Raw genomic sequence first — 17,055 nt, 5'->3', positions numbered from 1 at the left:
AACTGTGCTGTACTACAGAGTCGTAGGAAACTAATATGCTATCTTATTCTTTACTTTCATTCTCTAAGACTTTAACATCTATACGGTGCCAAGAAGCCATATAGAAAACCAGTAGAGGATTCATAGAAACCCATGCATCGTCTCAAGATCAAGGAAGTAACAAATGTCTTTAAATATCACCAAAAGGTTGAGATAAAGATTCTAAAGTGCCTGTGATTAGAGAATTAGGAAGTCTTCAGTAACCACATGAATAGTTTCAGTATGATGGTAGAGATGGCAGTCCATATGATGAGCAGTGAATGGAAAGTCAGAAAGATGAAATCAATGATAGATCCAATTTTTAAAAATCATGTTTGTACATAGAAAGAGAAATATAAGGTAATTATCTGGTGTGGAATATGGAGCCGAAGATATATTTATTAATCTTAAGGAGGAGATGAGGATGTTCATAAGAAAACAAGCAGAGAGAAAAGACACAAGAGGAGAGTTACTTGATAAAACGAGATCTCTAAAGAGGTGGGCAAGGCTAAGCACAGGCTGCTATGTTAAAAGATCAGCTATGAACAGATAGAAGGAAACCACTTCCTCTGAGATAGGAATAAAGAAAATGAGTGTAGAGGCAAGCAATTTTGTGTTAACATATGGCAGAACGCATTTTCTACCATGTGCTCTTCAGTAATGCAACTCTACCATTTCTTTGTCTCAGGATAGAGTCTTTCACCTATCCTCAAATCTAGGTTGCTCTTAGTGATTTGCTTGACCAACAGAATGCAGTAGAATTGATATTCTGGGACTTTCATGGCTTATGACATAGTTTTGGAATGCTTGTCCTTGGGCTACTCCCAGTCTGACCCAGCCACAATGCCATGAATGGCCAGCCACATGGAACTACATAGAGAGTTTGATCAACAGTCCCAGCATACAACTAGCATCAATTACCAACCATGAGGGACAGACATCTTGGGTATCCAGTTCGGTCAAATCTTCAGTTGCCCATAGGTCAGACTGACTGTCTACAGGTCAAGCTGCAATCGCGTGAGAGACCTGAAATGAGAACTGCCCAGCTGTACCCATCAACCCACAAAATCTTAAAAGAAAAAGAATTTTCATTTTAAGCCACTAAATCTTGAAATATTTTGTTACCCAGAGCATGAAAGAATGGGGAGTTAAACACGTTCATGCTTTATTTTCTCTTAGTTGAGTAGAGTGCTAAATAATTTGACATAGCTAATACGAGGAATAAAACAGATAATTGATCAGGGAAATGTAGAAAGATTATTAAGCAGTGTTGAGGGCTCAATTCATGTTACAGTTGCTTCCAGTGTAGGGTTTTGGAGGACTAGAAGATATGGGGAAAAGATAATTTTCGTTTCACATTCTTCTTGATGAAGAACCACTTATAATCCTCAGTAATTCTAGAAATGACCAGATTAGTTGAGGCAGGATAGTGAACATTAGAAGTTGAGTATCATCATACAACTCAAAGAAAGATTTTTTGGATATGATTGGAGAGTCGAAGTTTGGAAGTGACGATGAAGGTCTAAGTGAATATCACCTCCTGGCCCAGAGATACAGGTGAAAAAGAATGGCCAGCATCTTTAACGAAAGCTGTCTAAAAAGTGATGATGGCAAGGAAAAGCCAAGTTTACATTAAGACAAGATGTGAGTTATCAGAGAGCTTAAGGATGTTGGAGAGAATAGAATAAGATTGCCAGAGAGCAGTGGAAAGCGTTATGAGAGAGGTCAGCAGTGGGAAGCAATGAGACGATAACTCAAAGAAAAAAAAAGTAAAGAGTAGGATGGGAAGGAATAAAAAAGAGATGCCTGAAGAGTCTATATTCTAGATCTGAGGGTGACAACCATGAGAGGCATGAAAGGAATTAACAGCTAACAAGGTTCTGCGGTTTTATCAGTGTTAACTTGGGCTCGGGCCCCAAGTGACCCAGTGGTGTTAGCTGGTGGTCCAGACTACAAATGCTGAAATGGGCTAGAACCCACATGTTATCAACTGTTTAACTATGGCATTTCTTCTATAGACTCTGCACAGTGCACCTAATAGAAATTCACTAAAAAATTATTTCTGTGCCACCACAAAATTCAACACTAGGTAGTGCTGACTACCCAAACAGAGCGGGTCTTTCCACCAACCTCATCACCAGCTTGAAATTTCACTTTCTTACCCATTTTTTCGACATTCCCAATCACTCACTATAATTCTGCTTTCAGACTGCGTGGTTTTGATGGCTCTGGCCTCACCTCAACTCCAGGTCGTACCTGAACACAGGCCTGAGCCCATCAATTTATTTTACTCCCCGGACTAGGCTCATTCATTTAGGGATGAGCAAGTAACCCAGGACAGAGGCAAACACTCTTTTCTGGTGTCCTTTAGTCTGAGAAGACATAAGAACTGGAACTGCTGTAGCCATTTTTACCATCACAAGAAGAGAGGATGTCTAAGAATGGTGATGGAAAGAGGAGCAGAGGTCCTGGGAGGGAGAAACTGGGCACTGACGGTATCACAAGTCCCTGAGCACAACTTTCAGTTACATGATCAAATCACCTCCCTTTTTATTTCAGCCAATGTGGTTTTTTTTTCTGTCCTAAGCAAGAATAGAGTTCTAACAGACTCAGCTATTATTATTATTATTGATGAATATTTTATTGAAAAAATAATATACATGAAGATTGAAGAACATAATTGAAATAATTTTAATTACTCAAAATTATGCTAAGCTGACAATTACTTTTGTAGTTTTCGTATTACCTCAGAAAATAAAACTAGAAGAGAACTTCCTCAACCTGATAAATGTATGTGAAAATCTTACAGCTAGTGTCATATTAATGGTGAAAGACTGAACACATCCCTAGAATGGGGAACAAGGCAAGAATGTCCACTCCCACCATTTCTATTCAACATTGTGCTGGAGGTTCTAACACTATAATTAGGTGAGAGAAAGAAAGAAAAGCAAACAGACTGGAAAGGAAGACACAAGTCTCTGTTTATGCACAAATGATGTGATCATACATGAAAAAATTCTAAAGAACCTGTGAATAAGCTATTAAAAATAAAACTGAGTTAGTAATATGGTAATGTTCAAAGTCAATATAGAAAAGCCAACTATTTCCATATATTAGCAATGAACAATCAGAAATTAAAATTTACCATTTACAATGGCATCAAAATATGAAATGTTTAAGGATAAATTTGACAAAAGATGTTAATGACTCATATACTAAAAATTACAAACATTGCCAAGAACAATTAAAGAAGACCTAAGTCAATGGAAAATAGACCATGTTCATAGACTCATTATTATTAAGATGTCAATTCTCTCCAAAATGATCTATAGATTCAAGGCATTCCATTCAAAATCCCAGCAGCCTACTTTGTAGAAGTGGCAAGCTGATTTTAAAATTTACATGAAGCTGCAACAGATCCAGAATAGCCAAAACAACTTGGGGAAAAAAACAACAAAGTTAGAGTTCGAAAACATTGGGTTTTTGAAAAGTATTTTTCTAGAAAGTTATTTCTAGGAGTATAAGTACTAGATAAAAGACTAGAAATATCTTTAAGAAAACCAGATCTTATTAAAACAATTTCTACAGCTCAAAACCCTTTTAGATTTGAAATATTTTAAAAGTAAATTAGCAGTTGTCATGAGCTTGAGAAATGCCCAAGAAACTCCGTCTTTCAGACACCAGGTGAATAAATTGGGATGGGGTGAGGGTGCGGCATGGAATTACTTGCCAGTGAAGTATATGATAGATAGACAGAAAGAAAAAAACTAATTTGCTAAATAAATTAATAGAATGGTAAATTTACTAATAAACAAAAAATATATCTTATTATATAAAAGATATTTTACAAATGGTTGATGCTTATAATTATGCTTTAATAAAGCAAAATAATAACATCGATTTTAGGAGCTCCAGTAAATGCACTGAACTGGAAACCTGCTGACCTAAAACTTGAATACTGGGTCTGTCACTAACCAGCCTTTGGGCAGGTAAGTTTACCACTCTAGGTCTTCAAATGATTATTTAAGGAAATAATTTCTAAGGGTCCCTTCCAGATCTATACTAAAAGTTCTACTTAGACCTTTCTGTGTTTGTGGAGGTTTTTTTCAGTGTCACTACATTTTGAGATAACGTCTATTAATTTCTTCTCTAAAGAATCCAACTCCTTGAAATTTACAGATCTTTATTAGAGAACACTACTATGGGATGTTGTAGTTGTGTTCAAGAAATCAGGGGCTATAAAATGGTTTTCCTTTTCACCATCCAGGACCAGTAGTGGAGCATTTAGCATGTCTCTACCACTGATTACGGATACTTCAATTTTTTCTTCTTTCTGTAGTCCTCCAAAATGTCGTCTTCGACATATCACATGCACCATTATTTCTCTCTACTGATTTCCAGAGCGAGCTAGAGTATAGGAGGATACATAAATAAACTAAAAAAGGTTCAGCATTCTAAGTGGAAATAACCAGTTCAAGTTCACCAACTGACCCCTTTCTAGCTATATCTGAAAAGCTCCCTCTGATAGTTTTGTAAGTCTGATTCCTTACTGGAAGAGCTATTGTGTTTATAAGAATGTTAGTCCAAAAAGAGCCCTGTTTAGCTTTTCTCTTTTTAGTGCGCGAATCCAGAATTTAAAAAGATAAGCAACAAAAAAGATAATGAACGAAATTTTGTGACGTGTTAAAAAGTAATTTATCTTAATTTTAGCTATGATAAAATGAGGTATTCCTACCTTATTCTGCCTCAGTCAGTTCCCAAATGGCAGATCCTCCCTTAAAGGCTTATGCAGAGTTTAAGAAAGATTAAGTCTCTCCTCTCATAATACTTCTGGCTGGGTTAATAACCTTTTGAAATTTTCTTTCCTCTCCTGTTCACTTTATTCCAGAACATACCATCAGTGCAAAAAACCTGCTAATTTTTACTAGTGTGTATGAGGCAATGATGAGGTAAAAGCTTCAAATAGTTAAGGAAAATTCCAGATGTGGTCTCGTGTTACTCAATTACCTTAGCACAGGTTTAAAGAATTGGATTTAAACCTTGGGACTATCTTGACTATCACTCTAGCCAGAATCTAAGCTCCCTCCTTCAAACCCTTCACACCTGTAGACATAGGCTCTGACCCAAGTTTGCTCCCTGTAGAAGTTATATCACTAATGACCACCTGAATTGCCAACTTGACTTGTGTCGCCTAAATGTTGCCGTTGGGAAAACTTGACCAGTTTTTCCTGATCCTTTTTTAGCTGATCCTGCACATCGATGTGCAACTCTGTTATGCTGCATGCTTCCCTTATCTGTTCTTTATTATAGTTCTTTTCATAGTTGTTTCCATTCTTGATCTTTCCTAAGGCTGTTAACTTACATTGTGTTCTCTTAAGTTTCCCTCTGAATCCATTCAATCTTTTACTATGTGGAACTGAAACTGGAAACAAATAAGTTATTTATACCGAAATTCAGACAGTTTTTAAATGGTGTGAAATAAATCTCATCTTCTGTTCGTTGTCACCATAATCAAGTGGTGTCTTGTCTATTGCACTTGGGGGTGGCTAGGCAGCACAAACGTTTTTAGTTTATAGCCTGTCATAGATGGCAGTAAAGTGAAGAAATGTATAAAATGATAATCTGTAGAGAAATGTATAAAATAAAAACAATATCAAGAGTGAATTTTTTTTAAAAGCTAAAATTGTTAATACTGTCATGTTCATCTCACCAGGTCTCTACGAGAATGGGTATTTGATATGCTTGAGGTGTTGCTGGGGTCTGTATTTATTACTGTACACTAAATTTTCAAAGGTAATTCTGGCAATGTTTTAGTGTACTTGGAATTCATAAAAATTATTTCATCAAAAAAATACAAGTTGACATCGGTGAGTGCCATCTCACACTTAAGTAGCTACGAAGTCAGCTGCCGCCTGGCTGCAGCGGTACTTTCAAATACTTGGCTTAAAATGAAGTAGTGTGCAGGCCAAGAGAAAGCAAAAGAGCATGGAAAGCAGTGGAGCAGTGCAACTGGGTAAGAGCATAACATTCTCAGTTCAACTGTTTTAATTTATAGTCTAAGACTATATAAAAGCAACAAACTGTAAAACTGTACTAAACCATTTACCACTGAATTTTACATGATTCTACAGTGTCATAATCTATCCTCAAGAAAAAATTGTCAGTTCTAAATTTCAGCCAAAGAACCCGCAATGCCCATATAACTATAATTTATTTAGTAGGTTAATACATTTTATTATTCAGATTTCCATTATCCTCTTAATATTAATCTTTCTACACTATTTTAATGTCTACACTCGATGTCTCCATTTTCTCAAATTCAGTTCACTTTAGATTCAGTAGAAGGGAAAAATCATAGAGATTCCAAGTGTAAAAAGAATACCTTGTGCTATTGCTGGCTCTGAGATGTAGGGTCCCATGATCAAGGACAAGAGAGAGGATTCTGGGAACTAAGGGCAGCCCCTAGCTGACAGCCAGTAAGGAAACAGGGACCTCAGTCCTGCAAACATATGACATGGGATTCTGCCAACAATCAGAGAAAACAGCTGAGCCAAATGAACTTCTGACCTATAGAACTGTGAGATAGTAAATTTGACTGTTTTATGCTGCTAAATTATGCAAATTGTGGCTTTTCGTGGCCATTTGTTACAGTAGCAATAAAATAATACAGACAATGACACTGGGTTGAAATGAGTGGGGGGCATAATGCATGAGAAGAGAGCTGGGTGGATAGATTGGAAGTAGAAGGTAAATGCGGGGGCAGCTACTGTGGGACCTTGTAGAACATTTTAAGGCCAGTTAAACTAGTCAAAAACGGTGGAAAATCAAAGGATGAGTCAAGAGGATTTGCTCATAGATGACCTAGTGGGTGTTGGGCGAAGAGAGGAGTTCATTGACTCCAAAATCATTATCCTGAGCCAAGGGTAGAAGAATTGTACTGAGGTAATGAATAACTCAGGAGGACAAGTTTAGTGGGGTTGAGAGGCAGGGGCAAACATGGGTTATCCTGAGAAATGTTATGTATGAAATGCCTATTACACATCTAAGTGGAGATGTTCAATCAGCTGTTAAGTACACAAGTCTGGAGTTCAGAGGTTTGTCTGGAGCTGGAATTACTAAGCAGGAAGTCCGCTCACATCAAATATTTAAAGCCATGAGATGATGAGTTCAAATACCAAGGAAATGAATGTAAAGAGAGGAGTGGTGCTTTGTGACGTACCTCTTTTTGAAAATTTCTCCTAGATTGTATTTTTTTTCTGACTTGAAAATAAAAATATATAAATAATTCCACAAACTGAAATATTTTTAAATATTTAGTTATGTATTTAATGTTACCTGCCTTAGAAATAATAGTGAATGAAATCTATATTGTCACAGAAAATCTAAAACAAAGAATGATCATTAATTTTAGGCATTCCAAATTAAACAGATCATATAGTTGAAAAAGTCCATTGAAATTTGCATAAGCTATGCACCCATATCAAAAGATTAATGAGTTATATTCCTCTAATAGCTGTTGCTCTGAGACATTTTAATGCCCTAGAATTGTGTACATTTTTAAATAACATTTATGCTGAACATCTGAGTAGGAGTCTTCCAAATCACTTTGGTTCCTCGACACTATGAAAAATCTAGTATTTACATGTCTGCAATTAAAAACAAAACAGAAAATTACCAATGTAACAACTTTGTTCTCCTCTCTGTTACCTTCCACACATACTGCACCCAGTGTGTTTCAGTCGTTGCTAATGATATGGGTCATAACTAGTTTATTATTCTCACCAACTTCCTTCCTGAAAAGAAAAAAGTATTTGTGAGCACTTTAGGCTAGTAAAAAAATACACACAAAAAAACCCTTCTCTCTGTCATAAGTAGCTGTGCCATAAACATTTGTCTCTCTTCCTCTCTCTTGCTCACTCTCTCTCAGAAATAAACTCTCTCTCTATATATATATATGTTTATACATATATAAAATTAGTGATAACTCTTTATAAAGCACACACATACATATATATATAATTAGTGATAACTTTTTATTTTGGATTTCCTGTGACAGTATGGATTTCATTCAAAAAGCATGTATATATATATATATATATATATAAATACACACACACACACACGCACACTTTTCGTTCCACGAAAAAAAATGAGTTGTTGAAACTTTCCTACAAGGTAGAGAAAAACCTGACCTGCTGCAATTATCTGCCTAAAGCATTCTTTTAAGCACAATTGGAAAGTAATAATTATTAATGTGGTAACTTTAGCTCCATGTTTTGAGCTTCTCCCAGGCCAGGTGGGGGGCAGGAACATGCTCTTTATGGTAAAACCTCATTGGATCATCTGCTGACAAAGCAGATTTTTAAACCTTATCCATAATCACCCTAATTGGGCCATCAAATGTTAAGACTTGCTGTGTGAATTTGATGAATTCTAGCCATCTCTGTGGCACAAATGACATTTCCTACATAAAAGGAATGACTCTGCCTTGGAAACAATTTTCTTATGCTTATGGCCTCTACCTCTCTACCTGCCTGTATTGAAAAAGTAGTAAGGAAGGTGGGCAATGCTACCCCCACAAGTCTGTGAAACTTGCTTTCAGCTAAAAGCACAATCAAATCTAAACCCTTTTATATACCTACAGCACTATTGCCTTTATATGTTGTTGTGGCACTTAATTTATAATACAGTTTATAAGTAGATTGTTCACACGTCTCTACTCTCTCCAATAGACACACTGTCTCCAATGCTCTAGCACAAATATTTGACGTGGTTATACAGAAGGGGGCCCCTGAAAACTGACATCCAATCCTCCCTCTCCCACCTCCACTCATCCCAACCACCACACAACTGACTGAAAAGAGCAAAGAAAAGTAAAAACAAGGGGATTTGTTTTCTTAATGAAAGTATACTTTATGTCATTCATTAAGGGATTCATTTATATACTTAAACCCATTTATTTTGTGCCTTTGAAGAAATACTATTGTCTTGATAATTAATGTTATGTGTCTACTTGGCTAAGCCGTGGTGCCCAGTTGTTTGGTCAAACACTACACTAGATGTATTTTGTAGACGTGATTAACATTTACAATCAGTGAACTTTAAGTAAAGCAGATTACTCTCAATAATGTGGGTAGGCTTCAATCAGTTGAAGGCCTTAATGGCAAAAAGTGAGGTTTCCCGGAGTAGAATGTATACTTCTTCCTTAAGACCACAACAGAAACCCTCTCTATGGATTTTGGACCCGACTGCAACCTCAACTCTTGCCTGAGTTTTCAGCCAGCCAGCCTGCCCTACATATTTCAGACTTGCCAGCTCCCACAATCAAATGAGCCAATTCTTTAAAATAAATTTCTCCATATATGCATCCTATTAGTTCTATTTCTCTGGAGAACTCTGACAATTTTATTTCAAAGCAGTTTCATCTTTTATAATATTTGTGAACCTTTTGTTAATTGAATATAATGATATTCCTAATTTTGTCACATGCTTTAAGAGTAGGGGTTTGTACAGCACTTATTAATAGAATTCAGTTTCTCTGCTGTTATGGAGGATAACAGAGTATTGTCAAAGGAACTTGATAACAATGTACCTCTCATGCCAAGCAGGGGAATTTACACCAGGGGTTTTTAATATCAAGCTTTTCTTGAGCCCAGAGTATGTGGCCCACCTAAGTATTATTGCCTATACATTTTTCCAAATCTAGTTCACAAGAGTTAACAAATCATAAACAATTACCAACAAAGAATATGAGAAGTTTGATCAACACGTTTTCTGAAAATATGGAATACGTATGGGGCACAGCTGGGATAGGGAGGAGGGTTTCACCAGTTAATGCAACTCAAAATAAAAAGTTGGTATGTCCAGTTTTCATTGCCACATTCATCAACAGAGTTGTGTTGTGTCTTTTGGAAGTCAGTTTCATTGCATGATGTAATGGAGAAAATAATGAAGATTACAAATTTTCTTTATGTCTATGTTTTTTTAACCACTGCTGGTTTATATTTAAGAAATTGAAGCAAAGAAAGATTTATTTTAAATTAGCCAAATGATTATGTCTGAGAAAACTTTAAAGAAACATATTGATTTTTAGAAGTAAAAGTCTTAGATCTCACTTGCTAGACCTCCAATGGCTCCCAAAGGGCCACTTCTCCCTGATGTTATATAATAGAACTCTGTCCACTATAAATGTGACAGTATTATATTCAAATTCCAACTTGACATGTGGATTAAGATAATACCTGAGACTGTTCTGATTTAAATACTGAATTTCTCTTCTTTAAAAGGAATAACAGATTTTAAAGAGTTCTATAGTTATTTAATGTTAAATAAGTCCTAATTTTGAAAGCTAAAAAGCTAGTTTTTGGTGACTGTGAGTCGTGTTTTCTGTGACTTTGGGATACAATCACAAGACATGTGTGATTTTAAAGCCCCTGCCCTACTAAGGTGGCTCATTTTCAAAAGAAACCACTTATGCTAAGAGCAAACTACACCTATTATTAACACACCATCTTAGTGAACAGTTAGAGTTCACAGTGAAAAGGAATCAGTTGTGAAAGGAAAAATACATATTAATGTGTAATTGTATCAGCTCTGCTCCCCTCCTCCAGCCTCTTAAAGAGGAGAGTCCCTTGCTAGACAAACTCTGTGAGGCTTTTGTGATTCTGACTCAGAAGGAAGTGGGGGGTGGGGGAGGGTGGAGATCTGGAGCACACAGCTAGGGCTGGAGAAGAATCTGGCAAGTTTCGAAAGACAAACGCACACAAGCAACTACCTTCTGCGAGAACAGAGGATGAGAGAGAAAAGAGAAGTGTTTTAAGATGTGTTGTTTTTTATCTGCCTTGCAGTGTTCAGGCTATGGTACTGCTAAGTCTAGACCACGAGGGTCACAGATTTATAAACATTACACAAAACAGCAATCTTGAGCCATAGAAATTTCTGAACAAATTTTGAGTATTGTCTGTGGCTACCTAGCTATTCTATGAAATCGCAAAGATAAAAGCATTTATCAGTAAAATAACTTCAATCAGATTGCTATTAGTTTAGAATGAAAACACCCTCACATCTCCTAGAATACTCCAGGGTAAAATATCAGTATTCTCTTTAAATTGACCAATCCAGTAGCCCTAGGTAGAAAAGCGTAGTTTTAAAAAAATAAAGTTTATTGTCTTGGGAGTGCATATTTATTACTGCTAAAGTTATCCTTTTGAACTGCTAATAGCCTATAATCACTAACATCAGTAATAAAAAATTTAAATATTCATAAAACTGGGCTGAAAACATGTCTCAGGCCTAGTGGACCGTGAGGAATCTGGTCAATCTATAACCTGAACAATCAGTTCTTGAATAATTTACATGTTTTAGTCAGAAAGGGTGAAAACTGGCTCTTTTAATAATTTTTAAGTAAAAATTATTTGGGGGGCTTGATGCATTAAAGTTCTTTCACAAAATGAATACCATGGTGCCAATTCAATATAAAAGATTGAAAAGATGTTCCTCCTTTTCTTCAGAAAGTTGATGTACATTTTCAACATTTGTATTTGCTCGAAGATTAAGCTTTGTATCTGTTAAGTCTTTGGATAGAAGCATCTCAGAAATAAAAAGCCTGGACTCAAGGTTTCACTCATCCCAGGAGCCCCTCTTTTACGCTAGACACTGTGCTCAGTGCCAGGCTGGGCGGGACACAGGTGAACAAGAGGTACTCCCTGCTCTGAGGGAGCCACCAGCCCGATCAGAGAGGAACCCAAGTAGCTCCAAATAACCTAAAATATGACGTGGTGGCTGCGCAGTTGTGCTTGCAATTACTGCAGCGAGAAGGACGAGGATCAGACCATAAATGCAAAGTCTTCCTTCCGTCTGGTCCGCATCGCTTCCCTCCGGCCCCCAGGCCCTGGGACTAGAGAACGAACTGGACCTCTACAGAGCCATCCCTAGAACTCGTACTCCCAGCTAGAGGATGTTAGGGCGCAGAGTGATTTGAAGAGACCAAAGAGCAAAGCAGTGGCACAAGCAGCCCAGCGGTCGGCCCTCGGAGCAGATCTTTGGCGGAGAGCGGAGGACGCCGCGGCGTGTAGCCCTCGCCGTCGGGCTGGAGGGTGTGCGCCGCGCGCGCAGCTGCCCGGGGATCGGGGGAGAGCTCTAGGCGAGGCCACGCCCCCAGGCTCCTCCCCCTAGGCGCGCGAGCCGGTCCCGCACGGCGCCAACCCTTTCCCGGGTCATCGCCCCTCCCCTCTTCCGGGCTGCGAGCCCCCTGCGCACCGCCTCAGGGCCGAGCTCGCGCGCGCTCGCCCGCCGCCCGCCCTCTCAGCGCGCGCTGGGCCGCCCGACGACGCGGGAGCCGCACGCGCCGGACCGGGCTAGCTGCGCTGCCTGCCGCCGAGCGCCAGCCCGCTGAGGCGGCGCCCTCGGTTCCCCGCCTGGAGACGGTCGGGGCCGCGGAACCTACAGCTCCAGAGCGGCAGCGGCGGCGGTGAGGAGACCTGGCCCGGGAGGCGCGCGTGGTGGGGCTTGAGGGCATCGGGGGGAGGGTGGTCCGGGCGCCCCTGCGGCCACGTCGAAGGCTCGCTGGAGGGCGGCGCGCAGAGGACCGGGGAGGAGTGCTGGACCGAACCGGATTGCATCGGGTCCGGCTCGGCGCGAGGGAAGGACTGGGGGCCCCAGGGGCGGACCGCGAAGATTTCCGCGGGACCCTCGGCGGGATCGGGACGGAGGGGACGCCGCCGCGGGGCTTCTGCCACGTTTCCACCGCGCGTTACCTTCTGCTTCGGGGTGGGCGACAGCCCTCCATCTTCCCTGCCACCCCTCTTCCGCGTCCGTGCGTTTTCTGGAATTGGGACCCGGCTTCTTGTCTGAGGGTCGCGCGTGAGGGTTGGCCGGTCCTCGAACCAGGGCCACCCGGAGACTGGACCCTGCCGGGGGGCGGCAAACCCACGGGCAAGCAGTGGGCGTCCCCTGCGCAGCTATCTGGGAGGAGGAAGGGGATGGGGCCTCGGGGCCCTCCCCCCCGAATTCGGGGAAAACCGCGATTGCAGAAGTTGGACGCGCTTGCAGGCCGTTCCTTGAGGAGCGGGCGAAGGTGCTTGATGCCCAGTCACCTCGCGCTCTTAGAACCCGCGCGTGAGTGCTTAGCTGCATGGCTTTGATGGCTTAGAAAGTCCAGCTCCCGGTCCCGTGGGAATCCCGTGTCCCCTCAGCGTCCAGTACTCTCTTTGTAACGTGGCTGAGACTGGTCCAGGGCTCCTCACCCCCACAGCCAGGGGCCCCGCTTCCTCAACCTTGGGAACGTGTATCAGGCGAGATATTTGTTTCTAGAAACGGTTGCGATTAGCTTTTCGTTACAAGGGAGGAAAAACTACAAAGTTATAAACTCCTGGAAGGCAGGGCTGGGTTTTCCTCTGGGTTCTATGCACGCCCCCGTGAGCAGAGGAGCCTGTGGAACAAAGTACAACTTGAGGAGCAGCCGCCGCGGTGACGACGTCCCGGGATGACGTCACCGTGCGATATTTAAAATGGGAGCTTTTCGCTCTGAGTGTGGGTGGAGGAATTGCGGCTACTTACTCGAGGCGCCTAAGGTCTTATGAGCTCTGCTTCTTCTGGTTTCTCCTTGACTTTATCACTCTCCCTCTTTTACCTTTTGGTACTTCTAGAATACTGTCTTGTGGGGGAGGGTTCATTTGTCAGCTATTCCAAGCGTCATTTCTTCAAACTGAAAAAAAAAAAGTAATTCCGTATGACTCATCTTGTGTTACAACCAAGAGCAACCACTAAGTGGTTCTTTCCTTCCTTTTATTTTTGATATGGAACAGCAGAAAAGGAGGGGTAACAAAACCCTAAACTCGGATATGTAGAACATAGTTGGCAAATTTAATGAATGAGGAGAAAGATCTAGCTAAGGATTTGGTACATTTCTTTACTGTGGTTCCTTGTTTAGTGAGGTGGAGGCTAATGTAGTTCCATCAGCAACTTTTATTCCAAACCATATATTAAATTGCAGTGGGTTTTCTTTTCCATCATAACATGGTGGAGTATAAATATAGCTTTATAAAGTGGAAATGGCTCACTTTTTTTTCCCCCAGAAGTCTACCGTAGTTGCAGAGGGCTGAGATTGTGTGTGCTTGCACACTCTGGTGTGCAGCCCAGTACCTGGTGCCTGGTAGCTGGCCATAGAAAGTGGATTTGGCATTCTAGGATTCCAAGAGGAAGGTTTGGGTGTCTTCCCATCCAGGATCAGGGTGGCTGTGCTGCCAGCACACCTCTCAAGATAACTATGTAGAATTTATTTCACAGTAAAATGCCTTGTTTGAATTTGCACAAAGGTTAAAAGAATCATGTTATGAAGAGAGACTTTAAGAGCAGGTTTGAGAAAAGAAAAAGGAAGCTAACAGAATCAACTTTATTTTTTGAATGTGAGAACACACTATCAGGTTAGTCAAGTTTTATACTAAACGTAGCAGAGGCTGTAAGTCCTTAATAATTGGCTTGGGAAAAGATGATATTGCTTAGTAAATGCAGCATCTGAATAACTCCAAGTTACAGCAGCCAAATGAATGAGCTCATCACATACAGACAGAATATACATCGAAACAATCCCAGGACAAGGTTTTTGCCTTTATGGATTAATCGATGATAAATCAGACCTGCCATTTAGAGTCCTCCTTGAGGCACTTCCAAAATGCAGCTAAATCTCTGATTATTTTAATTTGATTTTCTGTAGATGACCATGAGTTTCCATTCTGAGAGAGTCACTATTTTCTGCCACATCTTTTAGGTAAATTTCTGTTTCTGAAAGAATGCTTACAGACACTCCATACTAGATTTTTTTTTTTTTTATGTATAGTAGCTTTACTGAAATATAATTTACATATTTAAAATGGGAAGTTTGTTGGTTTTAGTATGTTCATAGAATTGTACAACCATTATTACTACTGTCACTTTTAGGATATTCTCATCTCAAAAAGAATCCCTATACTTACTGACATCATTTCTTGTGTCCCTCTTGCCCCTAAGCCAGTAATCTACTTCCTGTCTATATAGATTTGCCTGTTCTGGATATTTTATATAAATAGAATTATGCAATTTTTGGTCTTTTATGACCAGCTTCTTAGCACAATGTATTCACGGTTCATCCATGTTGTAGCGTGTATCAGTACTCCATTTTTGTTGCTGAATAATATTCCATTGTGTATATATACCACATTTCACTTGTCCATTCATCAGTTGATGGATATTTGTGGTGTTTCCACTTTTTGGCTATTATGGATAATGCTGCTATGGACATTTGCGTACACGTTTTTGTGTGGACATATGTATTCATTTCTCTAGGGTATGTAGTATGTAGCTCGGAGTAGAATTGCTGGGTCATATGGTACTTTTATGTCTAAGCTTTTTAGAAACTGCTAAACTCTTTTCTATAATGACTCTATTGCTGGATTTTAAAGTGAACCTTTTTTGTGTTTTAAAGTTCAAATTATTTCACAGATTTTAAACTATTGCAGCTATATAGTAATACTTTTAGTAAGAACTATATAGTAGTAGTATTCTAGTGCTTCTCTTTAAGTGATATCTCTGATTTTATTTTAGCCAACAGGAACAATTTAGTATACTCTTGTCACTGAACTTCACAAAGTTAAATGATAAGATTCCTAAACAGTATTTTATAATCAGGTCTTTATGGCATAAATTAGCGATTGTTCTCTAATCCAATTAAGAGTCAATGAAACAAGATAAAATTAGAAGGAAGAAGGGGAACTGCAAGAAGGGATACTTGGCAGAACTTTATCTTCCAGTTTTTATGTTTTGTTTTTTTGAGGCAACTGTTTTATCTTTGCAGGGAAAGATGAAGAACGAAATTGCTGCCGTTGTCTTCTTTTTCACAAGGCTAGTTCGAAAACATGATAAGTTGAAAAAGGAGGCAGTTGAGAGGTTTGCTGAGAAATTGACTCTAATACTTCAAGAAAAATATACAAATCACTGGTATCCTGAAAAACCATCAAAAGGACAGGCCTACAGGTAAAGGATTAGATCAGACAGTTGGATTGGACTAAGTGAAGAGAACTATTAGCGTCTGAAATGAGTGCAAGGCCAAAGGACTGCAGGATGTCCAGCCCATGCCTTTCACAGTTTATCTGCAAAATATATAACTCTGAAGTGTTTTGGTAGTTTTTTTCTTACTTATATGAAAATACGTGTATTAGTTGTTGAAGTCCCTTTGACTGGACTTGGAGGACCAATGCCGTGGGCTCATAAGAGTTATAGTCTTGTGATTATAGTTTGGCTCCTGATTCAATGAATTCTTCTATGAAGCACAGGTATCTGGGAGTTTTTCACAATTCTAGAGGACCTCTAAAGCTATCACCTATAAGTGGACACAGTAGGAGTGGAAGGAAATGAGTCTCCTTGTATCTAAAAGTAAATTACATGATACATGTTTTTTTCAAAAAATAAAAATTTCATAGTGAAGGGCAACTAAGATGATTGGATACCTATGTCCTGACAGGATTAATTTCATTTATAATGCATAATTCTTTATGGTAGAAGCCAATGCAATTATTTTGTAGATGAAGATAATATCCTATGATCCACACTGATAAATATTAGCTCTGAGATTTGAACTTGGGTCTAACTAACCCTAAATTCTTATGGAGCTTTCTGCACACCACAATGTGAGCACTGACTTGGCTAGCTAAGAGTCTTTTGTACTCTGGTTTATAAGTTACATTTACAGCTTAAAGTAAAGAAGGGCAGACTCCTGCAGAACATGTCCTGGCATGCTCATTCCTTAGTATTTATGTGAGCATTTGGGAACTTGGGTTGAGAATGTTCTGCCAAACACATCTGTCAAACTTCGCTGCATTTGTGGATGTGGCCACAAAAAACAAAAGGAGAACAGTTGTGGCTATCATGACTACAGGAATTCTTTTTGTTTATGCATATTGCTGTCCTCAAAGTTTCCTTCCACAGATTAGTACTTGTGTGCTATGATGTAAAAAGGACTTTCAGTCACTGAGCTCTTGCAAATGCAAGACTATTGAAGGAATC

The 17,055-nt window shown here is 39.5% G+C and overlaps 1 protein-coding gene and 1 long non-coding RNA gene across 2 annotated transcripts in view; one reads left to right on the top strand and one right to left on the bottom strand.

The window, feature by feature from the left end:
- Window positions 1-13,771, bottom strand: part of LOC120598520 (uncharacterized) — a 25,851-nt gene extending 12,080 nt beyond the window's left edge. The window contains exon 1 of the long non-coding RNA XR_005651602.1: window positions 13,576-13,771. This is a non-coding gene — a long non-coding RNA (uncharacterized LOC120598520). The remainder of the gene's footprint in view (window positions 1-13,575) is intronic.
- Window positions 12,349-17,055, top strand: part of BTG3 (BTG anti-proliferation factor 3) — an 18,064-nt gene continuing 13,357 nt past the window's right edge. Inside the window, exons 1-2 of the mRNA XM_039857341.1 lie at window positions 12,349-12,487; window positions 15,848-16,026. Coding sequence (XP_039713275.1) covers window positions 15,854-16,026 — 173 coding nt within the window. The 5' untranslated portion in view covers window positions 12,349-12,487; window positions 15,848-15,853. The remainder of the gene's footprint in view (window positions 12,488-15,847; window positions 16,027-17,055) is intronic.

The sequence above is a fragment of the Pteropus medius genome, unplaced genomic scaffold (assembly GCF_902729225.1).
Source record: "Pteropus medius unplaced genomic scaffold, Ma_sr-lr_union100, whole genome shotgun sequence".
NCBI lineage: Eukaryota > Metazoa > Chordata > Mammalia > Chiroptera > Pteropodidae > Pteropus > Pteropus medius.
The sequence above is the reverse complement of the archived record's forward strand: the minus strand, read 5'-3'. Positions and strand labels throughout refer to the sequence as shown.